This window comes from Oncorhynchus clarkii, chromosome 13 (assembly GCF_045791955.1).
Source record: "Oncorhynchus clarkii lewisi isolate Uvic-CL-2024 chromosome 13, UVic_Ocla_1.0, whole genome shotgun sequence".
Classification (NCBI taxonomy): Eukaryota; Metazoa; Chordata; class Actinopteri; order Salmoniformes; family Salmonidae; genus Oncorhynchus; species Oncorhynchus clarkii.
Genome location: NC_092159.1, coordinates 30,591,054 through 30,618,990, shown reverse-complemented (window position 1 = coordinate 30,618,990; position 27,937 = coordinate 30,591,054). Strand labels below are relative to the sequence as shown.

Genomic DNA, 27,937 nt, shown 5'->3' with positions numbered 1-27,937 from the left:
CACCACCCGATGCCACAGGAAGGCCATAAAGATCATCAAGGACATCAACCACCCGAGCCACTGCCTGTTCACCCCGCTATCATCCAGAAGGCGAGGTCAGTACAGGTGCATCAAAGCTGGGACCGAGAGACTGAAAAACAGCTTCTATCTCAAGGCCATCAGACTGTTAAACAGCCACCACTAACACTGAGTGGCTGCTGCCAACACACTGACACTGACTCAACTCCAGCCACTTTAATAATGGGAATTGATGGGAAATGATGTAAATATATCACTAGCCACTTTAAACAATGCTACCTTATATAAATGTTACTTACCCTACATTATTCATCTCATACGCATACGTATATACTGTACTCTATATCATCGACGGTATCCTTATGTAATACATGTATCACTAGCCACTTTATACTATACTATGCCACTTTGTTTACATACTCATCTCATTTGTACATACTGTACCCGATACCATCTACTGTATCTTGCCTATGCTGCTCTGTACCATCACTCATTCATATATCCTTATGTACATATTCTTTATCCCCTTACACTGTGTACAAGACAGTAGTTTTGGAATTGTTAGTTAGATTACTTGTTATTACTGCATTGTCGGAACTAGAAGCACAAGCATTTCGCTACACTCGCATTAACATCTGCTAACCATGTGTATGTGACAAATAAAATTTGATTTGATTTGATTTGATTTGAAGATTCCAGCCGAACTCCTAGAAATGATTAATCGTATGAATGATTCAGGGACGCCCGATGAAAACCTGTTATCACAGATTCCCGAAGCCCTCATATCCCTAATTAATCAGATGAACAAGAGCCAGACATCTTCGGCATCCCACACACCATCTTCGACATCCCAACCGTTAACGCCCATGTCCGTAGAGTCTGAAACGCAACACAATGTTTTTGGGGAATTGGAAAATTGTCTAATAAATCAGGCGGGTGATGGTATTGATAGAAGTGTCCGGGTTGTGTACCGAAATAAATTAAACAATACAGAGATGACAGTTTTTCAATTTCATATGGTTGAATCAGAATCTTGACTATGTTGTGTTTTACGTAATGATATTGGACACTCTAAACGATCTGTTAGACGGCAAGAGATTATGGCGAACCACGTGATGTCTTACAGTTGGAAATTTGTGGAGATAGCCTGCATAACACGGTATCTCTTATTTTACCCGATGGCGAAGCAGATATTGAACAATTTATAGCACTGCTAGAACGCCTTGTTCAGTTAAATTTAGCCGTCATAGCAGATCGGACCCTCAAGCTTGTAGTGCAAATAATACGGCAACCCCAGGGTGGTGGGGGTCAGAGAAGGAAGCTTGATAGCCTAATGCAGTCAGAAACCATAAGCAATAAAAGGCCCTACCTCATAAACGTTCACAATCCCGATAATAAGCTATGCTTTGCAATAGGTCTAGCACATTTACTCAACCCTAGATGTACTGATCTAGCGACATTGCAAAAGGCTAGAGAACTCCAAACGGCCGTGGGTCTTGGTATACAGGATGCTGTGGCTTTCTCTGACATAGTCAAATTTGAAAACTTTCTGAATATCAAGATTGTGGTTTTGTACCACAGTAGAGCTAATGCAGCTCTCTTGAAGTTCCAAACAACCCCCAACCTCATCCTCAGATTCTGTACTTTTATGTGCAAAACAAACATTACTATGCCATTACTAACATCACCGAGTTTTTTTTATAACTGTTCAGTATGTCAGGATGCAGATTGCCCAATGCAACCCTTAAACTTGACACCCTGTGAGGATTGCCACCGCACATGTCGTTCAACCTACTGTTACGAAAAACACCAAATTGAAACATGGCACCCCAAGGCCTGTAAATCTGTAAGCAGTTGTGACATTAACAAGAAATGCCCAAAATGCCATTGCAATTACAACCTTAAAATAGATAGCCCTAAACCGCATGTGTGTGGAATCATACATTGTCCAATCTGTAAAGGGCCTTTGAAAAGCAGAGATGCTGAAGTGGTTCAAGAAGTGCCACACGAGTGTTATATTCAGCCCATGGCTGAAGATGAACATTCAGAGAAATATGTGTTCTATGATTTTGAGACAAATTAGCAATCGGGGTTCATTTGCCTATTTTTGTATCTACCATGACTTTCAAGGGTGAAAAGTGGTTGGCAGAGGGACCCAATTGTGCACTGCTCTTTCTAAAACACTTTAGAAAACCCCAGTACAGAAACTTCACGTTTATAGCGCACAATGTTAGAGCCTACGACTCTTACCTTCTTCTGAACCCCTTGATACAGCAAGGCGTGGCACCCAGTGTCATAGCTCAAGGTAGTAAAATCTTGTGTTTTGTAGACCCAGCCTTCACCTAGAGATACATTGACAGTTTAAGCTTCTTACCCATGAGATTGGCTCAAATGCCAGAGGCCTTGGGATTTGAAAACTCTGTGAAAGGCTGGTTCCCCCACTTCTTCACACCTGAGGAGAATCTACATTATATCGGATCATATCCCAGCCCTGAAATGTACGGGTGTGATCAAATGTCTCCCAAAGAGCGTGAGAGATTCATGACGTGGTACGAGACAGTAAGACATGACACCTTTTGATTTCCATAAAGAGATGGAATCATACTGCGACAATGATGTGGTTATACTTCGTGAAGGATGCCTCAGATTCAGAAAAGAGGTAATCAAAGATGCAGGCATTGACCCCTGGAGTTGTACAACTATTGCATCGGCATGTATGAAAACCTATCGTACACACTTTCTGCCTACAGCATCTATAGCAATCCCCTTGCCTGACAACTACCGACGCCAATTCAAGTCATACTCTAGTGGGTCCATTCAATGGTTGGAGTACTTGGCCCAGGATAAAGACGTTTTTATTCAACATGCTTTGAATTATTCAGAGACTTGTCCCGAAGCAACTCCGTCGTTGTCTTGGCTGTGGGCTTAAGGTCGTTGTACTGTTGGTAGGTGAACCGTTGCCCCAGTCTGAGGTCCTGAGTTCTCTGTAGCAGGTTTTCATCAAGGTTCTCTCTGTACTTTTCTCCGTTCATCTTTCTCTTTCTGATTAGTCTCCCAGTCCCTTACGCTGAAAAACATCCCCACAGCATGATGCTGCCACCACCATGCTTTACGCCAGGCGAGACGCTTGGCATTCAGGCCAAATAGTTCAGTCTTTAGTTGCCTTTTGGTTCCAAGCGGGCTGTCCTGTTGTTATTACTGAAGAGTGGTTTCCGCCTGGCCACTCTACTGTAAAGGTGGAGTATTGCAGAGATGGTTGTCCTTCTGGAAGGTTCTCCCATCTACACAGAGGAACTGTGGAGCTCTGTCAGAGTGACCATCAGGTTCTTGGTCACCTCCCTGACCAAGGCTTCTACCCCCATTTCTCAGTTTGGCGCGCGGCCAGCCAGCTCTAGGTAGAGTCTTGGTGGTTCCAAACTTCTTCCATTCTAGAATGATGGTGACAACTGTTCTTGGGGACCTTCAATGCTGAAGACATTTTTTGGTACCCTTCCCCAGATCTGTGAATCGACACAATCCTGTCTCGGAGCTCTATGGACAATTTCTTCGACCTCATTGCTTGGTGTTTGCTCTGATGGGCATTGTCAACTGTGGGACCTTATATAGACAGGTATAATCATAAACAATATGATTTCACGTGGCATAAACAAAAACACAAATTCACAGTCAGAAAATATAAGTCAGAACACAGCGCCTTTATTCTCTCATGTGATTTCAGGTTCTGTGATTGGGAAAATGTCCTTCCACAAAGAAAGACAGCAGTGGTAGGGCTTTTTTGGTGTGTGTCTTCTTATGCTCCTTCAGGCTCCTTAACCAGACAAAACTCTTTACACACTGGGAGTATTGGAAAGGCTTTTCTCCTGTGTGTGTCCTCTCGTGAGCTTTTAGGTCTCCTACTCGTGAAAATCAGTTTTTAACGCTGGGAGCAGTGGTATGGCTTCTCTCATGTGTTTGTCCACTCATGCTCCTTCAGGCTCCCTAACTGAATAAAACTCATTCCAAAGTGGGAACAGTGATAAGTCTAGTCCCTCTCATACCAAAGACAGAGTATTTAGTTAAATACTAAGAAGATAACTAAATTAAACCTCCATAAAATAAGACTGTCTTCCTGCGAGACTAGATTCCTCAAAAACCTGAAGTCAGTTTTCAGAAAATACCATAATTTCTTAACTTGGTGGCCGCCATAATAATAATTATAATGCAGAACATAATATCTAATATTTCTCTCATGTTTAAAGCAGAGCTCTATAGGCAAAGGGGGATTCCTAGTCATTTGTACAACTGAAGGCATTCAAATGAAATATGTCTTCCGCATTTAACCCAACCCCTCTGAATCGGAGAGGTGCGGGCGGCTGCCTTAAATCGACATCCACGTCATCGGTACCCGGCTTTTCGTCTGTGTGTTTTCTCTCATGCCTTTTCAGGGTAGCTAACACTGTACAACTATTTCTACAATGGGAACAGTGGAAAGGCTTTTCTGCTGTGTGTTTCCTCTCATGAGCTTTTAGGTCCACTAATCTGGAAAATCTATTTTTACACTTGGAGCAGTGGTAAGGCTTTTCTCCTGTGTGTATTCTCTCATGCTCTTGTAGGTGCCCTCTCTGAGTAAAACTGTTTCCACAGTGGGAACAGTGATGAGGCTTTTCTCCTGTGTGTATTCTCTCATGCCTTTTCAGGTTAGCTAACACGGTAAAACGCTTTCTACACTGGGAACAATGGAAAGGTTCTTCTCCCGTGTGTGTCCATTCATGAGCTTTTAGGTTCCCTGATTGGGAAAATCTCTTTTCACATTGGAAGCAGTGGTAAGGCTTTTCTCCTGTGTGTTTTCTCTCATGCCTTTTCAGGTTAGCCAACAGGGTAAAAATCTTTCTACACTGGGAACACTGGAAAGGCTTTTCTTCTGTGTGTGTCCACTCATGCGCCTTCAGGCTTGCTAACTGAATAAAACTCATTCCACAGTGGGAAGAGTGATACGGATTTTCTCCTGTGTGTATTCTCTCATGCCTTTTCAGATTAGCTAACACAGTAAAACTATTTTTACACTGGGAGCATTGAAAAGGCTTTTCTCCTGTGTGTGTCCTCTCATGAGCTTTTAGGTCCCCTACTCGTGAAAACCTATTTTTACACTGGGAACATTGATAAGGCTTTTCTCCTGTGCGCATCCACTCATGCTCCTTCAGGCTTCCTAACTGAACACAACTCTTTTCACACTGGGAGCATTGGAAAGGCTTTTCACCTGTGTGTGTCCTCTCATGAGCTTTTAAGTCCCCTGATCCAGAAAATATTTTTTTTCACAGTGGGAGCAGTGGTGTTGTCTCACTGGTTTGGGCGTCTCTGGGTCTGGTTCCCCCAAATTACTCTTCCTGCTGTCATAGCGAGAGTCTGGTCTCTCTCCTGCCAAAGACAAACAGAGTATCTAGTTAAACAGAGACTAAAGAGACTGAATAAAACCCCCACATGATAAAACTGTCTTCCTATGAGGTTTAATCTAGACTAGATCCCTCAATAAAAGAGCAGAACTGGTCATCACAGAGTGGCTGTAGTGCTTTGTAGGTAAATCCATTTGAATTCAATAAATTTTTTACAGCATCCCTTTTGATTTAAAAACAATCTTTCCTTACATGTTTAACTATGGAAGAAGTGGTAAGAAAGATACTTTTTGTAACTGAATGTAAAAACATGAAAGAGATATACAGTACCAGTTAAAAGTTTGGACACACCTACTCATTCCAGGGTTTGTCTTTATTTTTACTATTTTCTACATTGTAGAATAATCTTGAAAACTATGAAAACACATACAGAATCATGTAGTAACCAAAAAAAGTGGTAAACAAATCAAAATATATTTTGGATTCTTCAAAGTAGCCACCCTTTGCCTTGATGACAGCTTCGCACACTCTTGGCATTCTCTCAACCAGCTTCACCTGGAGTGCTTTTCCAACCGTCTTGAAGAAGTTCCCACATATGCTGAGCACTTATTGGCTGCTTTTCCTTCACTCTGCGGTCCAATTCATCCCAAACCATCTCAATTGGGTTGAGGTCGGGTGATTGTGGAGGCCAGGTCATCTGAAGCAGCACTCCATCACTCTCCTTTTTGGTAAAATAGCCCTAACACAGCCTGAAGGTGTTTTGGGTCATTGTCCTGCTGAAAAACAAATGATAGTCCCACTAAGCGCAAACCAGTGTCACGCCCTGGTCGAAGTATTTTGTGCTGTATTTGTTATTTTGGTCAGGCCAGGGGGTGACATGGGTTTATTCATGTGGTGTGTTTTGTCTTGGGGTTTTAGTAGGTATTGGGATTGTGGCTTAGTGGGGTTCTCTAGGTAAGTCTATGGCTGTCTGAATTGGTTCTCAATGAGAGGCAGGTGATTATCGTTGTCTCTGATTGGGAACCATATTTAGGCTGCCATATTCTTTGAGTGTTTTGTGAGTGATTTTTCCTGTCTCTGTGTTTGTTGTCACCAGATAGGCTGTGTAGGTTTTCACGTTACGTTTGTTGTTTTGTATTGTTCGTGTTTATTCGATTATTAAACATGTATGAAAATTACCACGCTGCATTTTGGTCCGATCCTTGCTACACCTCCTCGTCCGAGGAGGAGATAGAAGAAAGCCGTAACAACCAGATGGGATGGCATATCACATTTGGGCAAATTTATTTAAATAGCCCTTCTTAGATCAGCTGATTTCTCAAAGTGCTGTACAGAAACCCAGCCTAAAACCCCAAACAGCAAGTAATGCAGGTGTAGAAGCACGAATGCTTCAGAATGCTGTGGTAGCCAAACAGGTGTGTGCCATTCCAAATGTCCAATTGAATTGACCACAGGTGGACTCTAATCAAGTTGTAGAAACATCTCAACGATGATGATGGAAACAGTATGCACCTGAGCTCAATTTCGAGTCTCATAGCAAACGGGTTGAATACCTATGTAAATAATAAATAATAATAATCATGTTTTTTCTTTTAATAAATGTGACATTTTTGCTAAAAACCTATTTTCGCTTTTTCATTACGGGGTATTGTGTGTAGATTGATGATGATTTTTATTTATTGTAGAATAAGGCTGTAACGTAACAAAATGTGGAAAGACTTTACTGACAAATAAGGGATTAAAGACATCCGGACAGACACCAGATATAGGACAGACACCAACAAACTTCCTTTAGATGTTTTGGGGGAAACAATGTTACTATGGTTACTGTTGTTCCATCTTGTGAATGTTATACAATGTGTTACTATGGTTACTGTTGTTCCATGTTGTGAATGTTATCCAATGTGTTACTATGGGTTATAGCAGTACGGACAAATAATTTTTTGATGTAAAATAATGTAATGTTTTTTGTTGATACATCCATTGGTCTTACAATTCAAAATTTAATAGCAAAATGATTCTTGGTATAACCTTAAAACATTTCTCATTCCGTTGTCGTTGGAGTGAGGCCTAGCCTACCGGTGAACGGGGTCTCATTCATATTGGGAAATTATTTGGCTGGAGGAAGGTTGTGCCAAATCCTGTCGTTTGTAAGGAACCCAGAATTGAGGAACCTGATGGTTTATCAGAAAAGTACCCTACAGTGTTCCCAGCACGTGCTCTGTCTAAGAAAGTCACCGGGAGCAAGTCTAGTATGTCAGCGATCCCACCATGGTCGATCTGTCAGACATTTATGGGTGATCCTGATTTCAGTGAACCTCCTGAGTTGACCTCTCCTTTGAAAACCACAAAGGTGAGAGTTTGTAGAACCTCAATGAAGAGAGGATCCCTACAGTTGACAGATACCAATTTATCGGCCAATTTTTTATTTTTTATTTGTAATAAAGACAATTACAACAATACTGAATGAACACTTATTTTAACTTAATATAATACATCAATAAAATCAATTTAGCCTCAAGTAAATAATGAAACATGTTCAATTTGGTTTAAATAATGCAAAAACAAAGTGTTGGAGAAGAAAGTAAAAGTGCAATATGTGCTATGTAAGAAAGCTAACGTTTCAGTTCCTTGCTCAGAACATGAGAACATATGAAAGCTGGTGGTACCTTTCAACATGAGTCTTCAATATTCCCAGGTAAGACGTTTTAGGTTGTAGTTATTACAGGATTATAGGAATATTTCCCTCTACACCATTTGTATTTCATTAACATTTGACTATTGGATGTTCTTATAGGTACTTTAGTATTGCCAATGTAACAGTATAGCTTCCGTCCCTCTCCTCGCTCCTCCTTGGGCTCGAACCAGGAACACATCGACAACAGCCACCCTCGAAGCAGCATTACCCATGCAGAGCAAGGGAAACAACCACCCCAAGGCTCAGAGCGAGTGACTTTTGAAATGCTATTAGCGCGCGCTAACTAGCTAGCCATTTCACTTCGGTTACACCAGCCTCATCTCGGGAGGTGTTAGGCTTGAAATCATAAACAGCGCAATGCTTGACGCACAACGAAGAGCGGCTGGCAAAACGCATGATAGTGCTGTTTGAATTAATGTTTACGGGCCTGCTTCTGCCTACCACCGCTCAGTCATATACTTAGATACTTGTATGCTTGTGTGCTCAGTCAGATTATATGCAACGCAGGACAGTAGATAATATCTAGTAATATCATCAACCATGTGTAGTTAACTAGTGATTATGATTGATTGTTTTTTATAAGATAAGTTTAATGCTAGCTAGCAACTTACCTTGGCTTACTGCATTCGCGTAACAGGCAGTCTCCTTGTGGAGTGCAATGAGAGAGAGGCAGGTTGTTATTGCGTTGGACTAGTTAACTGTAAGGTTGCATGATTGGATCCCCCGAGCTGACAAGGTGAAAATCTGTCGTTCTGCCCCTGAACAAGGCAGTTACCCCACCTTTCCTAGGCTGTCATTGAAAATATGAATTTGTTCTTAACTGACTTGCCTAGTTAAATAAAAAGGTATAAAAAATGTTAAAAAAATATATATAAAAGAAAATAGTCCAAAAATACCAATTTCCGATTGTTATGAAAACTTGAAATCGGCCCTAATTAATCGGCCATTCCGATTAATCAGTCGACCTCTAGTACAGAGTAAAGATGTTTCTAGGAAGCAGCTGACTGCTGAACAGAGTAAAGATGGTGTTCTAATGAGAACATGGTGTTCTAACGAGGACATGGTGTTCTAATGAGGAAATGGACTGGGTACTGTCGCCGGAAGCTATGGACTAGGTACTGTCGCCGGAAGCTCTGGACTAGGTACTGTCGCCGGTAGCTCTGGACTGCCGAGTCGCACTGGATACCTGGTGCGTAGTGCCGGTACCGGGCTGGTGACACACACCTCAGGGCGAGTGTGGGAAGCAGGCACAGGATACGTGGAGACGCATTGGAGATCTGGGACGTAGAGTTGGCTCAATGCGTCCTGGCTGGATGCCCATTCTAGCCTGGCAAATGCGAGGAGCTGGAATAGAGAGCACCGGGCTATGAATGCGAACTCGAGACACTGTGTGAATCTCTGCATAACACGGTGCCTGACCAGTCACATGCTCCCCACAGTAAGCACAAGGAGTTGGCTCAGGTCTCCAACCTGACTCAGCCAATCTCCTCGTGTGCACCCCCCAAAACGTTTCTTGGGGCTGCCTCTCGGGCTTCCGTGCTAGCCGTGTCCCCTCATAATGTCGTCGTTCCTCCTGCGCTGTTTCTACCTGATTCCATGGCAGAGTCCTGTCCCCTCGGTACTTCTCCTCGTAGTATCGCCATTCCGCTTTCGCTGCCTCCATCTCCTCCTTAGAAAGGCGATAATCCCCCGGCTGCGTCCAGGGTCCTGCTCCCTCCAGAATTTCCTTCCATGTCCATACTGACTGCTCCTCCGGAACAATCTGCTTGGTCCTTTTATGGTGGGTTCTTCTGTCACGGTCGTTGTATGGAGGAGACCAAGGCGCAGCGTGGTAAGCGTATATTCACTGAACAAACTATCAATACAAAACGAACCGTGAAGCTAATATGGGTAGAGCAGACAGGCAAATAAACATAGACCAAGAACCCATAAAATACCCAAGGAATATGGCTACCTAAATATGGTCCCCAATCAGAGACAACGATAAACAGCTGCCTCTGACTGGGAACCAATTCAGGCCACCATAGACCTACATAAACCTAGACTTACAAAAAACCCTAGATGTAAAAAAAAAAAACACACAAAAAAACTAGACAATACAAAAACTAACATACCCACCCTAGTCACACCCTGACCTGACCAAAATAATAAAGAAAACAAAGATAACTAAGGTCAGGGTGTGACACATGGTGTTCTCGCGCCACTTCTGAACAAGACGATTGGCCCAGTTTATCTCAAATTGTTGTTCCAGTTGCGCTTCGACAAGAGATACTGAGGTTGGCTCACTTTGGTAGTATGGCAGGTCATCTTGGGGTCAACAGATGTCTGAAACAGGATGTTGTGGCTCACTGTAAATCCTGTGGCGTTTGCCAGCAGACAGGTAAACAGAACCAAGCCGTACCAGTTGCACCTTTGCAGCCTCTTCCTGCTTTTGACAAACCTTTCAGCTGTGTTCTGGTGGACTGGGTTGGTCCTTTGTCCAAAGCCAAGAGTGGTATTTCAGTTAACTAGTGATAGACTATTTATAATGCAGACATGATATAGTAGTTCATATGCATCTGGTTGAGTGACATTTTTGGGTTGGATGTAAAGAACAACAACATTTTCCTACATTTCAGCACAGCAGGCCAATTAGTTCTATGCTCAGGTGGGCGCTCCCCCTCAACATTATCAGGACAGAGAAACCAGACACGCGCCCCACAACATTATCAGGACAGAGAAACCAGACACGCGCCCCTCAACATTATCAGGACAGAGAACCAGACACGCGCCCCCTCAACATTATCAGGACAGAGAAACCAGACACGCTTTCCCTCAACATTATCAGGACAGAGAAACCAGACACGCACTCCCTCAACATTATCAGGACAGAGAAACCAGACATGCGCCCCCTCAACATTATCAGGATAGAGAAACCAGACACGCGCTCCCTCAACATTATCAGGACAGAGAAACTAGATAAGCTCATTGCTCACATGGAGAACTCCAAACAAAAAGACAATGAAAAAAATGGATGAATCTTGTAAATGATGGTTCTGAAATAAACCAAAACTGGTTTCTCACAAGTGGAGCAGGTTTTGAACAGACAACGTTTCCACTCCGAGAATGACATCAGTAAATTACTGTAATTAATACATGCATTAACAGAAATGAATGTAACCAAATGACAGGAAGTAACGGTACATTTACTACTGGTGACATTTGTAATGAGGAATTTATAAAATAAACTCAATCAATTCACACAATGAAACAATGAAGGAGCAAGAATTGGTGGAAGCCAGCACCACCACACAACCATCCCCTTCTTCTTGTCTCAACATTTTAAATTAAACTCAAATTATACTTCACACATATTTGAGATGCTTTTCACTGACAGCCGCAACTCAAAAATCAGCGAAGCCTATTGCCACACGCACTGCCCAAATAGGCATAAGCCTACAAGCTTCATTATGGGGTATTGTGATGTCAATATTGGGTATTGTGATGTCAATATTGGGTATGGTGATGTCAATATTGGGTATTGTGATGTCATTGTGGGGTATTGTCATGTCATTAATGGGTATTGTGTGTAGATTGATGAGGGGGAAAACATTATTTAATCCATGTCAGAATAAGGCTGTAACGTAACAAAATGTAGAAAAAGTGAAGGGGTCTGAATACTTTCCGAATGAACTGTATATATAGGGGCAGTACTCAGTGACATCACTTCATGAAACAGGAGGTACAAATATATAACATAGGTTCAAAATATCAACATTCAATGTATCAAAATATATGACCAAGCTGGAAGTGGAAACGCCAGCCCAGCCACAATCCTAGATGTTCACTGATGATCAACCTCCTCCTTCACATCTGACTCCTGATGATCAACCTCCTTCACATCTGACTCCTGATGATCAACCTCCTCCTTCACATCTGACTCCTGAAGATCAACCTTCTCCCCCACATCTGACTCCTGGTGATCAACCTCCTCCTTCACATCTGACTCCTGATGATCAACCTCCTTCACATCTGACTCCTAATGATCAACCTCCTCCTTCACATCTGACTCCTGATGATCAACCTCCTCCTTCACATCTGACTCCTGATGATCAACCTCCTCCTTCACATCTGACTCCTGATGATCAACCTCCTCCTTCACATCTGACTCCTGATGATCAACCTCCTCCTTCACATCTGACTCCAGTGATCAGTCTTCTTTTTTGGGGGAATCCCGATGGACGACGTCATCCAATTGGCCGTCTTCACGACCACCGCCCACAAGATAATTGTCATTCAGGTTATCAATGGGAAGAGCATCAGCAATATGTCCTGTCTGGTAACTTGTCTCATTTAATGGATTTAAATTGGCAGGTGCACAGGGAGAAACCCCATTAAAACACTTTCGGAAGTCTTTAACTGTATCAAAGTCTGTGGCCTGTGATGTTGGGACAAATGATAGTCCCTTATTATACAAGAGACATAATTCACAAATTCTACAGCACAACTGCAGAGTCATGTCTTAAGTGTAAAACTAACAATGACTCAATAATCCTTCTGGGAATGTTATGACATCATAAAGTTATGGGAGGAGTTAGAAAGTTGGCTGTCAGAAGTACAGTTATACAATGTAAAATGACTTTTAATCCGTCTGTCTGTATATTTCAAGATATGACATATGAGGATGCAATGAGATACCCGATGGTTGGATGATACTTTTCTAATCAGTCATCTTAATTATTATAGTTAAAACCTAGAAATCAGCCAATCCTCTGTTGTTAATTCAATAGAATGGTAAAATGCTTAATTATCTAAAAGTTGAAAGTGAGTGGGCAACGGAGAGAAATAAAATGGTGCTAATGCGGGTGCTGGAGATGGAGGTGTGTTCTAGTGGGTCTGTGCAGGTGTGATGTCGTTAATGGAGATGGGGGTGTGTTCTAGTGGGTCTGGGTAGGTGTGATGTAGTTAATGGAGATTTCTAGTGGGTCTGTGCAGGTGTGATGTCGTTAATGGAGATGGGGGTGTGTTCTAGTGGGTCTGGGCAGGTGTGATGTATTTAATGGAGATGGAGGTGTGTTCTAGTGGGTCTGGGCAGGTGTGATGTAGTTAATGGAGATGGGGGGGTGTCCTAGTGGGTCTGGGCAGGTGTGATGTAGTTAATGGAGATGGGGGTGTGGTCTAGTGGGTCTGGGCAGGTGAGATGTAGTTAATGGAGATGGAGGTGTGTTCTAGTGGGTCTGGGCAGGTGTGATGAAGTTAATGGAAATGAAGGTGTGTTTGCAAGCTTGAGCTAGATATCGACCTAGTCTCTCAAGTCAGTGAGTCAACACAGGAAGGTGCAATGGATGGATAGTTCATTTATTTCCAAAGCTGCAGTGATGGGACACACACAGTATGGATGAATGATCAGTAGTGACGGGATATAAATAGCACTCCCACAGCAATTCTACATAAATCTGCCCTATAATATACTGACAAAAAAACAGTTGAAATGTATATCAAAGTTATTGTGATCGTATAGTGGATTTAACAATTTCTACTAATTCATAATTTACTATAATAAAAATAAAGACATTATTTTCATGTGTCTCATATTCACTACATCAGAATAAACTGTCATCCATTATAGTATCAACAATGATCAAATTAACCTGAAAGATTACTCAATGTCCCCCTCTGGTGGCGAAGAAGTATATTACACCTAAACTAACAAAACCGGGTAAATAAACTGGCTGGTGTTCATGAGTTTATAAAACATATACTTTATACATTTGTCATAAATTACCTGCATTGATGAGACACAAAGTGTGGATGAACGATCCGTAGTCGACAGGGTAAAAATAGCACTCCTAAAGAAGATGCATTTTCCAGTTTGCTACCATCTTGAAAGAAGGAACTTTAGCATAAAACCCACATGGAAATCTGAGATTCGGCAAGAAACATATAAAGAGAGGTTTATTTGACGCCAAACCAACAACAGTAGTTACTAAAACATAAATTGCTAATGTATGGTTTAAAAGTTGGATTTTATGATGTAATGTCAACTTTATACATTTCTATCCCAGGACCACTCAATTTTCAAATTCTCCAAAAATCTACTGTAGATTACCCAGAATCCCATACCTTTATCACTGAATGTAATGTAAACACACGAGCGGCGCAGCGGTCTAAGGCACTGCATCTCAGTGCTAGGGGCGTCACTACAGCCCCTTGTTCAAAACCAGGCTGTATCATAACAAGCCGTGATTTGGAGTCGCATAGGGCAGCGCACAATTGGCCCAGCATCGTCTCTGGGTTAGGGTTTGGCAGGGGCAGGCCGTCAATGTAAATAATAATTTGTTCTTAACTGACTTGTCTTGTTAAATAAAGGTTAAATATATTTAAAAAATGTAACTTCATTACACCATTACACTGGCATACAAACTCAGTAGCACAGAGTTGGTCATCCATATGACGTGAAGAAATACTGCATTGTGGGTAGTTTGGAAGAGTTCACAAAATAAGTTAATAAATATGTAATAACGCAAAAACATAACTGTTTGTACTTATAGGTAACCATATCGCGACGACAACTAGCTTACTAAGTCTTTAACCACACTGTATTGTTACACTGGTGAGTAAAAACTCATGCTTCCTACACTTTAACTTGTTATCTGAAGATAAAATATACATTTTACTCAACTGCGTTATGCACTCCAGTCAGCAGATGGCGGTCTGGAAATTTAAGGCGATGCTGTTGGTGTGACTTATAATCTAGTGGACGGAACGCTTCTTTCAACAGCTTTCAGAAGCAATAATAGTTAGTCTGACACCTCGGTAGCTTGCTAGACAAAATAGCTGAACCAATAAAGCTCTTTAGACGCTTTCGTGTTTATTAGCCACTGTGTTCTAAACCCACTTCTGTCGTCTAGTTAGTTATCCGATTTGATTTCATATTTACGGTGTTGTTGTTATTAGTCAGCGAGCGGTCTGGTTAAGTTTGCATTAGCCTAGCTAACACCTCCGACCATGCGGTCACTAAGCTACTATCCTGCTAAAGAAGAAGGAGATATCACAGTAAAACAAGAAGTAGAGGATGAGGCCGTTACTGTGAAAGAAGAGGAAGACGCGTTCAGAGTGTTAGAGGAGGAGGATGTTACAGTAAAATAAGAGGATTATGCAGTTTATGGCGTGAAGGAGGAGGTGGAGATGACTGTTACATCGAAAAAGGAGGAAGAAGAGGATGAAACTGGATATTTGGGCCGTTTCCCAAAAGCATCTTAAGGCATCCAATGGTTCTAACGATGAATTTAGCCATAAAATGGTTTTGAGAAACCGTTCCCTGATTAACACTAGTAAGTACTGTCTTACAAACAGAGGCACAAACTCTGCAGTTGTTGAACTGATGTTTGGTGTTAAAGCGGAAATCTGCAATCGCTACATCCATATTGTGACTTTTAAATAATTTATTTATAGCCATTGATTCTTGAAGAATATTACACATGCTTCATGAGCTTAGTTCAACTGTTGTACCCCATCAGATCCCCAAATAAGCTTTTTTTACTATAATGTTTAGAAACAATGTACATCAACACTGTATAGCCTCAACATGGTTAAAACATGGTTAAAACTATAATGTTGATATCATGGATGGTCAGTCCTTGCATCCATAGGTATGTCTGTCTGTAGTTACATTTCTCCAACCCCATAATCATTTTATTAACAAAACAGTGGTGGAATGACAGATTTATTGTTTAAACTGCAGATTGCTGGGTTGTGTGTTTTTTTTAAACAGCAACAAAATGGCTGCCCAGAGACCTGGGTTGGTAAACAGCTGAGGGATGGAGGAAGAAGAAGTGTAACCACTCAAATTCATAGAGAACGGTAGAAACCGTAACCCAACACCTAGCGACCTCTTCACGAACTTCAGACACCACATGGCGTAACAGTTATAAGGTGTTGGCTTGACAGTCGCTGGACCCAGGTTTGAGTTCAGCTCAGGGCTACCCCCAGAATTCACTACACTATGAATACAAGGACTGGCCATCCGTGATGTCAAAATGATAGTTTAACCAGGTTTCTAGGCTATATAGTATATTCCAGAATTCATCCATGAGGTCATAATGATAGTTTAACCAGATTTCTAGGCTATATAGTATATTCTAGAATTCATCCATGAGGTCATAATGATAGTTTAACCAGATTTCTAGGCTATATAGTATATTTTAGAATTCATCCATGATGTCATAATGATAGTTTAACCAGGTTTCTAGGATATAAAGTATATTCTAGAATTGCCAGTGTAGATTTCCTGTGGGGATCAAATTGTTACAGCTGTTGATAAGTCATTGTATCATATTCAGCCATTTTTTTTCATGCCCTTACATTAAAGGCAAGACATACCTAGATTCAATTACATTAATGAATTGGTTTGAAACCTTTGTTTTAAACCCTTCTCAAAGTTGGTGCCTTGACGGATTTGTAAAAAATGGTTTGTCATGAAACACAATTTTTCATTTGTTTAAATGTAACCTTTATTTAACTAGGCAAGTCAGTTAAGAACATATTCTTATTTACAATGACTGCCTACCCTGGATGACGCTGGGCCAATTGTGCGGCGCCCTATTGGACTCCCAATCACGGCCTTTCGTGATACAGCCTGGATTTGAACATGGGTGTCTATAGTGACACCTCAAGCACTGAGATGCCGTGTCTGCTGTGCCACTCGGGAGCCCCAGAATCATGTTCCAGTGCTGTCCCCAACTAAAATACATCTTGGTCAACCAAGAGTCATCTGTTCTTTCTACCAAATCGCCCCATGTGTTTTTATAAAATCTATATGTACTGAACTTGTCTGATGCTTTAAGCACGCTGTTTGATTAAATAAATTATACACACAAATGACTAGAGGGAGCCAGTCATCAATATAACCTGACTAGAGGGAGCCGGTCGTCAACATAACCCGACCAGAGGGAGCCGGGCGTCAACATAACCCGACCAGAGGGAGCCGGTCGTCAACATAACCCGACCAGAGGGAGCCGGTCGTCAAAATAACCCGACCAGAGGGAACCGGTCGTCAACATAACCCGACCAGAGGGAGCCGGTCGTCAACATAACCCGACCAGAGGGAGCCGGTCGTCAACATAACCCGACCAGAGGGAGCCGGTCGTCAACATAACCCGACCAGAGGGAGCCGGTCGTCAACATAACCCGACCAGAGGGAGCCGGTCGTCAACATAACCCGACCAGAGGGAGCCGGTCGTCAACATAACCCGACCAGAGAGAGACCTCTCTGCTGCTGGACTTCGTAAATTTTGCCGTTCTGCTCCTGAAATTTTCAGTAATAGACTAATAGACTGCACCAGCAGTCTGCAACCTTTTCCAGTTGTAGTGCCGATTTATCTGACCATTTCTACCAATCTGTGTGCCGGATATGATTTTCATATGCACATTTTCGTGGAACAGTTTCATTTAAATTATAATAGTATCTCAAAATCATTATCTGTGAATAATCTACATTCTATCTAAATCTAAATAAAAATTATACAAATCTAAAAGTAACTTTTATTGCCAACTATGTAAAATACAATAGCCTACATAAAGCCAACAAATGAAAACATGGCATTCTGCATTCACTGAAATTATTTAGGATTCCTGTGCCCATGAAAACTGTTTCCCAGCGTAATATAAGGAGACACTAAATGTTACGTAGGTAGAGTGCATTTCAGAGATCTGAATATGAAAAACTGTCTTAACAGGACAATAATCTAAACCACAAGGCCAAATCTAAACTGGAGGAGCTTACCAAGATGACATTGAATGTTCCTGAGTGGCCTAGTTACAGTTTGGACTTAAATCGTCTTGAAAGTCAATGGCAAGACTTGAAAATGGCCTTCTAGCAATGATCAACAACCAACTTGACAGAACAGGAAGGATTTTAAAAAGAATAAGCAATATTCACATGAAGATCTGTCTCCTATTGGATGACATCATGACTTCCCATCAAGCCAACTCCCTGAAGGCCTTACTATAACATCACTCACTCCTTCAAGCTTGCAGTTGTCAAAAAAAACCCTATTTTGCTCAAGACATTTATTTCTTTCCCTTTAGTGTGTTTATACTTTACTGTATTTATATATCACTTTTCAACAGGAAAAGTTAAAAATCACTGGAGGACGTCATGAACAATTCCTACAGTACAAAAACATATTCAAGTGTAGAATGCCCTTTTAAAATCACACATTAGTTCAACAACTGCAGAGTTTGTGCCCCTGTTTTATAAGATACAGATTTATAAGATAGTACTCACTGTATTTACTTGTGGCAATCAGATCAATGTCCCTGTTTTATAAGATAGTACTCACTGTATTTACCGGTGTTAATCAGATCTCCAGTCTTCTCTTCTTCATCCTCCTCTAATGTGACAGTAATCTCCGCCTCTTCATCCTCATCTCCAAAAACTGCATCTTCCTCTCACAGTAACATCCTCCTCTTTCACTCTGAAGGGGTCTTTCTTTTCTTTCACTGAAACGTCTTTCTCTTCTTCTTTCACGGTAACAGCCTCACCCGCTACTTGTTTGTGTACTGTAACAGCCTCCTCTTCCTCCTCCTCTTTCACGAAAGCTTCTTTCTCCGTCCAGCAGACCTCCTCTTCTTTAGCAGGAGTAGAGTAGCTTAGTGACCTCATGGTCGGAGATGTTAGCTAGCTAGCATTAATTACCAAACTAGTGCGAACTTAACCAGCCAGCTAGTTGACTTACAACGTAAATATGAAATTAAATGGGGTAGCTAGTTGTTTTCACATAGGTATGTTTAAATCATAGTGTCAAATAAAACACGAAATTGTCTAAAGAACTTGAATGTTCCGACTTTGTTGGCTAGCGAGCTACCGAGGTGGCTGCAGTTGTTGAAGAGCGTTCGGTCCACTTGATTTTACGCCACAGTAGAAACATCGCCTGAAAGACACATATCGCCATCTGCTGTCCGGAGGGAGGAAACGCAGTTGAGGAGGGAAAGCTTGTTTTTTTTCCTTCAATGAATTCTAATATTATAAAGCAGTTTAGGGAAACGTTTTTTTCCTCTCCATTAAATATGAATATTATATCAACACGTACAAAGAGCAACAAGTGTTGTTTGATTAGTTCAGATTTTTATGAGAATTTAAAACAAACTCTCCATCTACTCCACATCTGTATTTCTGATTCAGTCATAACTAGATATCAAAATAAGCACCTACTTATTGATACCCTTGATAAAGATGAGCAAAAATGTATGTATAAAATAAATAAATAAACTTTACCCACTACCAGGATATTTTAGCCCAAAACCTGGTTACCTCTCTGCTAGGAGGCTGAAACATGGCCATAACTGGATCTTCCAGCAAGACACATCAACACCCACGAAGAAACGGTTAATTGGGCACAAAATCAACATTTTCAACGGCCATCTCAGTCTTCGGACTTGAACTCCATTGAAAACCTGTGGTTTGAATTGAACAGGGCAGTCCACAAGCGCAGACAAAATAAATCAAGACCCTGGAGAGATTCTGTATGGAGGAATTGGCTAAGATCCCACCCAATGTGTTCTTGAATCTCATAAAACATTTCAGTGTTGTTATCCTCCCAAGGGGAGGGTGCTGGAATATTGAAAACATTGGTAGCAATAATTCAGACCCCTACCTTTTGAGAATTACATGTTAAACTATATATCTTTCTCTGAGCAATTGTATTCGTATAAAATAATATAATTTCCCTTTATTTTTTACATACAATATAGCTCAGTATTTGAATTCTTTATTTTTTAGAGTCGTTTATCTCATCTTTATCAAGGGTGTCAACAATTTTGTCCCCCACTGACCTCTATACTGCTGCTACATGGTGTAACAATACATCATACAGTGCCTTGCGAAAGTATTCGGCCCCCTTGAACTTTGCGACCTTTTGCCACATTTCAGGCTTCAAACATAAAGATATAAAACTGTATTTTTTTGTGAAGAATCAACAACAAGTGGGACACAATCATGAAGTGGAACGACATTTATTGGATATTTCAAAATGTTTTAACAAATCAAAAACTGAAAAATTGGGAGTGCAAAATTATTCAGCCCCTTTACTTTCAGTGCAGCAAACTCTCTCCAGAAGTTCAGCGAGGATCTCTGAATGATCCAATGTTGACCTAAATGACTAATGATGATAAATACAATCCACCTGTGTGTAATCAAGTCTCCGTATAAATGCACCTGCACTGTGATAGTCTCAGAGGTCCGTTAAAAGCGCAGAGAGCATCATGAAGAACAAGGAACACACCAGGCAGGTCCGAGATACTGTTGTGAAGAAGTTTAAAGCCGGATTTGGATACAAAAAGATTTCCCAAGCTTTAAACATCCCAAGGAGCACTGTGCAAGCGGTAATATTGAAATGGAAGGAGTATCAGACCACTGCAAATCTACCAATACCTGGCCGTCCCTCTAAACTTTCAGCTCATACAAGGAGAAGACTGATCAGAGATTCAGCCAAGAGGCCCATGATCACTCTGGATGAACTGCAGAGATCTACAGCTGAGGTGGGAGACTCTGTCCATAGGACAACAATCAGTCGTATATTGCACAAATCTGGCCTTTATGGAAGAGTGGCAAGAAGAAAGCCATTTCTTAAAGATATCCATAAAAAGTGTCGTTTAAAGTTTGCCACAAGCCACCTGGGAGACACACCAAACATGTGGAAGAAGGTGCTCTGGTCAGATGAAACCAAAATTGAACTTTTTGGCAACAATGCAAAACGTTATGTTTGGCGTAAAAGCAACACAGCTGAACACACCATCCCCACTGTCAAACATTGTGGTGGCAGCATCATGGTTTGGGCCTGCTTTTCTTCAGCAGGGACAGGGAAGATGGTTAAAATTGATGGGAAGATGGATGGAGCCAAATACAGGACCATTCTGGAAGAAAACCTGATGGAGTCTGCAATTAACCTGAGACTGGGACGGAGATTTGTCTTCCAACAAGACAATGATCCAAAACATAAAGCAAAATCTACAATGGAATGGTTCAAAAATAAACATATCCAGGTGTTAGAATGGCCAAGTCAAAGTCCAGACCTGAATCCAATCGAGAATCTGTGGAAAGAACTGAAATCTGCTGTTCACAAATGCTCTCCATCCAACCTCACTGAGCTCGAGCTGTTTTGCAAGGAGGAATGGGAAAAAATGTCAGTCTCTCGATGTGCAAAACTGATAGAGACATACCCCAAGCGACTTACAGCTGTAATCGCAGCAAAAGGTGGCGCTACAAAGTATTAACTTAAGGGGGCTGAATAATTTTGCACGCCCAATTTTTCAGTTTTTGAATTGTTAAAAAAGTTTGAAATATCCAATAAATGTCGTTCCACTTCATGATTGTGTCCCACTTGTTGTTGATTCTTCACAAAAAAATACAGTTTTATATCTTTATGTTTGAAGCCTGAAATGTGGCAAAAGGTCGCAAAGTTCAAGGGGGCCGAATACTTTCGCAAGGCACTGTATATAATGAACAGACTAGGTCTGTACTGCTCCTACATGGTGTAACAATACATCATGTAGATGTATATAATGAACAGACTAGGTCTAAACTGCTCCTATATGGTGTAACAATACATCATGTAGATGCTCCTACATTTTTGTATTATTATTATTTTTTCACCTTTATTTAATCAGGAACAAGTTCTCATTTACAACTGCGACCTGGCCAAGATAAGCAAAGCAGTGTGACAAAAACAACACAGAGTTACAAGAGTTACACATGAACAAACATTCAGTCAATAACACGATAGAAGATCGAGAATATATTTTTATGTTTAGGAATATTGTGAAACATGATCATTCCACTATTAATGTAGATATTATGGACATTTTATTAAATCAAACGTTTTACCATTGGGACGCTTGATTTAATTAAGTAATTATTATTTTCGGATATAAAGACGACGCTGTATTAACAAAAAACGGATTGCAACTTGCAAAACATCTGGGAAGAAAATTACAGATGGAGGCGCACCAACTTCCAACTTTGTTCGACATTTGAAGCTGCACAAAGAACGGTAAGTCGTGGCTAATATAGCCGACAGCTATATAAAAAAATATATAGTATAGCATGTAGACTAACGTAACATTAAATCAATGAGACTCCACACAGTCAGTCAGTGCGGGAACGTGAACATTGCACCCAAGATTGAGCAACAACTGGCTAGGCAGTTGGTAGCCTAAATCCTACCTGATGTTACTGCTGTTCCTAAAACCATTGACATACGTTAGCCTACTGTAACCACACACAGAGAGGGTGTGTGTATGTGTTAAGGTTGGGCGATTGTGTAAACGCCAACATCGCCCCATAGCTTGTCTTGACTTGGGACTTGAGTGCTAAGACTTGAGACTTACTTGTGACTTGTAAAACAATGACTTTGTCCCACCTCTGGTATATACTCTATCCTATTCTACTGTATATTAGTCTATGTATTACTCATCTCATATGCATATACTGTATTCTATCCTACTGTATCTTAGTCTATGTATTACTCATCTCATATGTATATACTGTATTCTATCCTATTCTACTGTATCTTAGTCTATGCATTACTCATCTCATATGTATATACTGTATTCTATCCTATTCTACTGTAACTTAGTCTATGCCGCTCTGACATCGCTTGCCTAAATATTTATATATTCTTATATTACTGGACTGTTGGGAGCTAGAAACACAAGCATTTTGCTACACCCACAATAACATCTGCTAAACATGTGTATGTGACAAATAAAATGTGATATGATGTATATACAAGTCGAAAGTTTACATACACCTCAGCCAAATACACTTAAACTCAGTTTTTCACAATTCCTGACATTTAATCCTCGTAAAAATTCCCTGTTTTAGGTCAGTTAAGATCACCACTTTATTTTAAGAATTTGACATTTCAGAATAATAGTAGAGAGAATGATTTATTTCAGCTTTTACTTCTTTCGTCAGATTCCCAGTGTGTCAGAAGTTTACATACACTCAGTTAGTATTTGGTAGCATTGCCTTTAAATTGTTTAACTTGGGTCAAATGTTTCATGATGCCATCTATTTTGTGAAGTGCACCAGTAGCTCCTGCAGCAAAGCACCCCCACAACATGATGCTGCCATCCCCATGCTTCACGGTTGGGATGGTGTTCTTCGGCTTGCAAGCCTCCCCCTTTTTCCTTCAAACATAATGATGGTCATTATGGCCAAACAGTTCTATTTTTGTTTCATCAGACCAGAGGGCATTTCTCCAAAAAGTATGATCTTTGTCCCCATGTGCAGTTGTCTAGCTTTTTTATGGCTGTTTTGCAGCAGTGGCTTCTTCCTTGCCGAGCGGCCTTTCAGGTTATGTCGATATAGGACTTGTTTTACTGTGGATATAGATACCTTTGTACCTGTTTCCGCCATCATCTTCACATGGTCCTTTGCTGTTGTTCTGGGATTGATTTCCACTTTTCGTACCAAAGTACATTCATCTCTAGGAGACAGAACCTTCCTGAACGTTATGACGGCTGCGTGGTATATTCTTTGAACAGATGAACGTGGTACATTCAGGCGTTTGGAAATTGCTCACTAGGATGAACCAGACTTGTGGAGGTCTACAATCTTTTTTCTGAGGTCTTGGCTGATTTCTTTTGATTTCCCCATGATGTCAAGCAAGGAGGCACTGAGTTTGAAGGTAGGCCTTGAAATACATCCACAGGTACACCTCCAATTGACTGATGATTGACTGACAAATGATGTCAATTAGCCTATCAGAAACTTCTAAAGCCATGACATCATTTTCTGGAATTTTCCAAGCTGTTTAAAGGCACAGTCAACTTAGTGTATGTAAATGTCTGACCCACTGGAATTGTGATACAGTGATTTATAAGTGAAAAAATCCGTCTGTTAACAATTGTTGAAAAAATTACCTGTATCATGCACAAAGTAGATGTCCTAACCGACTTGCCAAAACTATAGTTTCTTAAAAAGAAATTTGAGGAGTGGTTGGGTGTATGTAAACTTCCGACTTGTAGGTCTGGTGTTGGAGATCATTCCACACTCTGTGCATCTCCTGCATGTATTTTCTGATGTTTAATCAGACCACTTGAATGAGAGTATATCTTGTCACATTGATCACAGCTATAAGGCTTCTCTCCTGTGTGTGTTCTCTGGTGCTCTTCAAGGCTTTTGCCCTGATAATTTTTATGACTGCTCTCCTGTGTGTGTTCTCTGGTGTGATACCAGGTTGCTTGACTGAGTAAAACTCTTGCCACACTGATCACAGCAAAAAGGCTTCTCTCCTGTGTGTGTTCTCTGGTGTGATACCAGGTTGCTTAACGAAGTAAAACTCTTGCCACACTGATGACAGCTATAAGGCTTCTCTCCTGTGTGTGTTCTCTGGTGCGTTTTCAGATTACTTGAATGAGTAAAACTCTTGCCACACTGATCACAGTTATAAGGCTTCTCTCCTGTGTGTGTTCTCTGGTGTGATACCAGGTTGTTTGACTGAGTAAAACTCTTGCCACACTGATCACATCTATATGGCTGCTCTCCTGTGTGTATTCTCTGGTGTGATACCAGGCTACTTGACTGAGCAAAACTCTTACCACATTGATCACAGCAATATGACTGCTCTCCTGTGTGTGTTCTCTGGTGTGATACCAGGTTGCATGAATGAGTAAAACTCTTGCCACACTGATCACAGCTATAACGCTTCTCTCCTGTGTGTGTTCTCTGGTGTTTTTTAAGATAACTTGAATGAGTAAAACTCTTCCCACATTGATTACAGCTATAAGGTTTCTCTCCTGTGTGTGTTCTCTGGTGTCCTTTAAGGTGTCCTATCCAAGAAAAGTTTTTTCCACATTGCTCACAGCTATATGGCTGCTCTCCGGTGTGTGTTCTCTGGTGTGATACCAGGTTGCTTGACTGAGTAAAACTCTTGCCACATTGATCACAGCTATATGGCTTCTCTCCTGTGTGTGTTCTCTGGTGTGAAAGCAGGTTTCTTGAATTAGTAAAACTCTTGCCACACTGATCACAGCTATAAGGCTGCTCTCCTGTGTGTGTTCTCTGGTGTGATACCAGGTTGGTTGACCGAGTAAAACTCTTCCCACACTGATCACAGCTATAAGGCTTCACTCCTGTGTGTATTCTCTGGTGTGATACCAGCTTTCTTGAATTAGTAAAACCCTTGCCACCCTGATCACAGCTATAAGGCTGCTCTCCTGTGTGTATTCTCTGGTGTGATACCAGGCTACTTGACTGAGCAAAACTCTTGCAACACTGATCACAGCTATAAGCTTTCTCTCCTGTGTGTATTCTCTGGTGTGATACCAGGCTACTTGACTGAGCAAAACTCTTCCCACATTTATTACAGCTATAAGGCTTCTCTCCTGTGTGCACTCGCTGGTGTATTTTAAGCTTTGATGAATATGTGCAATGTTTCCCACAGTCAGAGCAGCAATGAGATTTCTTCCCTGTGGGTCTCTGCAGGTGTTTGAGGTGTTCTGATCTGGAGAGACTTTTCTCTGCCTCGTCAGCTTCATGATGTTGTTGAGGCTCCCCAGAGGATCCACGATAGTCCCATCTCTCTCCTGTGTGAACAACAAAGTCAGACAGATGGTTAAAGGCCGACAACAGCAGAAATCCATTGTTAATTTGAGTTAAAAGGTGATGCCCAGAGCGTACCCATGAACTTGTACAACAATTGACATCTGTTAAATTATTTGACAATTGTCAAGTGAGCAACAATAGTCATATTTTGTCTTGTTTTCACATTAGTAGTAACATCGACGATTGTAGGCTAGAAATAAGTTAGTTGCTGAACCCCTAAGCAGTGTGCCAGACGACTTTTGGTCCCCAATGTAGACCCCTTTCTGTGTTTGTTAAAATTGCGGCACGAGGGCAATTTGGTTGTAGAAACTCCTCCATGCTAATGAGGAAATCTCCAGCTGCGTACCCCCTCTAGCACCAGGGTCAGCGCACTCTCAAAAGTGTTGTTTTTTGCCATCATTGTTAGCACACTGTAAGGGATTTCCTCCTCTTCTTCCGAAGAGGAGAGGCGAGAAGGATCGGAGGACCAATATGCGGCGTGGTAAAAGCGTTACATGGTTGCTGCCCATATAATTGCATAGTGCAGAAAATACACGAGAGTTCAGGGGCCTTGCTTTAACAAAGTTAACCATTATCACTGTAGTGTCCAAAACGTTTTCCAAGCTGTCAGGCATTCCCTTGGCAGCAAGAGCCTGTTGGAAGATGCTGCAGTGTACCCAAGTGGCGTCGGGAGCAACTGCTTGCACGTGCGTTACCACTCTACTATGTCTCCCTGCGCAATCAGTACAGATACCAACATGAGCAGCAGCTACGTTTGGCTACATACATTAGTGGAATTCCCGCGAGAGAGTAACGGTTAATGTGATTGGAAGTTCATTATTTGACTAAGCTACCTGTATTTGACATCGTGTTGCTATTTCGCTGAACACAAGATGGTTTAATTTTATTTTTGCCAGTGAAACGAGGGTACTCAGGTGAGAAAAAAACCTCACCCAAATGTATAGCCCTGTTGGAAAATATAAATTGACAGTTTGAAAATGTGAAGAAAATGTATTATTTGTACATTTAAAAAAATGTGATTCACATTAGTACTTGGGGCACCCCTGACGGAATACTCCAGTTTGGGAATACCTGTGATAGACCTACTGTAGGACCCATAACTTCACCTAACAAAATCATAAACCTACTGTAGGACCCATAACTTCACTTAACAACAACATAGACCTACTGTAGGACCCATAACTTCACCTAACAACGACATAGCTCTACTGTAGGACCCAAAACTTCACCTAACAACAACATAGACCTACTGTTGGACCCATACCTTAACCTAACAACAACATAGACCTACTGTAGGACGCATAACTTCACCTAACAACAACATAAACCTACTGTAGGACCCCATAACTTCACTTAACATAGATCTAGTGTATGACCCATATCTTCACCCAACAATGACATAGACCTACTGTAGAACCCATAACCACCTAACAACAACATTGACCTACTGTAGGACCAATAACTTCAACTAACAACAACATAGACCTACTGTCGAACCCATAACTTCACCTAACAACCACAACATAGACCTACTGTAGGACCCATAACTTCACCTAACATAGACCTACTGTAGGACCCATAACTTCACCGAACAATATAGACCTACTGTAGCACCCATAAGTTCACCTAACAATAACACAGACCTACAGTAGGACCCATAACTTCACCCTAACAATAACGTCACCTAAAAACAACACAAACCTACTGTAGGACCCATAACTTCACCTAGCAATAACACTGACCTACTGTAGGATCCATAACTTCACCTAACAATAACATAGACCTACTGTTGGACCCATAACTTCACCTAACAACAACATAGACCTACTGTAGGACCCATAACTTCACCTAACAATAACATATACCTACTGTAGGACACATAACATCACATAACAACAACATAGACCTACTGTAGGACCCATATACTCACCCAACATAGACCTACTGTAGGACCGATAACTTCACCTAATAACAACATAGACCTACTGTAGGACCCATATACTCACCTAACATAGACCTACTGTATGACCCATAACTTTACCTAACATAGCGCTACTGTAGAACACAAAACTTCACCTAACAACATAGACCTACTGTAGGACTCATAACTTCACCTAACATAGACCTACTGTTGGACCCATAACTTCACCTAACATAGACCTACTGTTGGACCCATAACTTCACCTAACAACAACATAGACCTACTGTAGGACCCATAACTTCACCTAACAATAACATAGACCTACTGTAGGACCAATAACT

The 27,937-nt window shown here is 41.2% G+C and overlaps 1 protein-coding gene and 1 pseudogene across 1 annotated transcript in view; both read right to left on the bottom strand.

Annotated features, from left to right (window-relative positions):
- The window catches only part of LOC139424146 (zinc finger protein ZFP2-like), a 23,459-nt pseudogene extending 4,729 nt beyond the window's left edge, over nucleotides 1-18,730 (bottom strand).
- Nucleotides 18,731-23,930: 5,200 nt separating this feature from the next.
- LOC139424739 (zinc finger protein 271-like) overlaps nucleotides 23,931-27,937 on the bottom strand; it is a 38,226-nt gene continuing 34,219 nt past the window's right edge. The window contains exon 2 of the mRNA XM_071176849.1: nucleotides 23,931-25,656. Coding sequence (XP_071032950.1) covers nucleotides 24,266-25,656 — 1,391 coding nt within the window. The 3' untranslated portion in view covers nucleotides 23,931-24,265. The remainder of the gene's footprint in view (nucleotides 25,657-27,937) is intronic.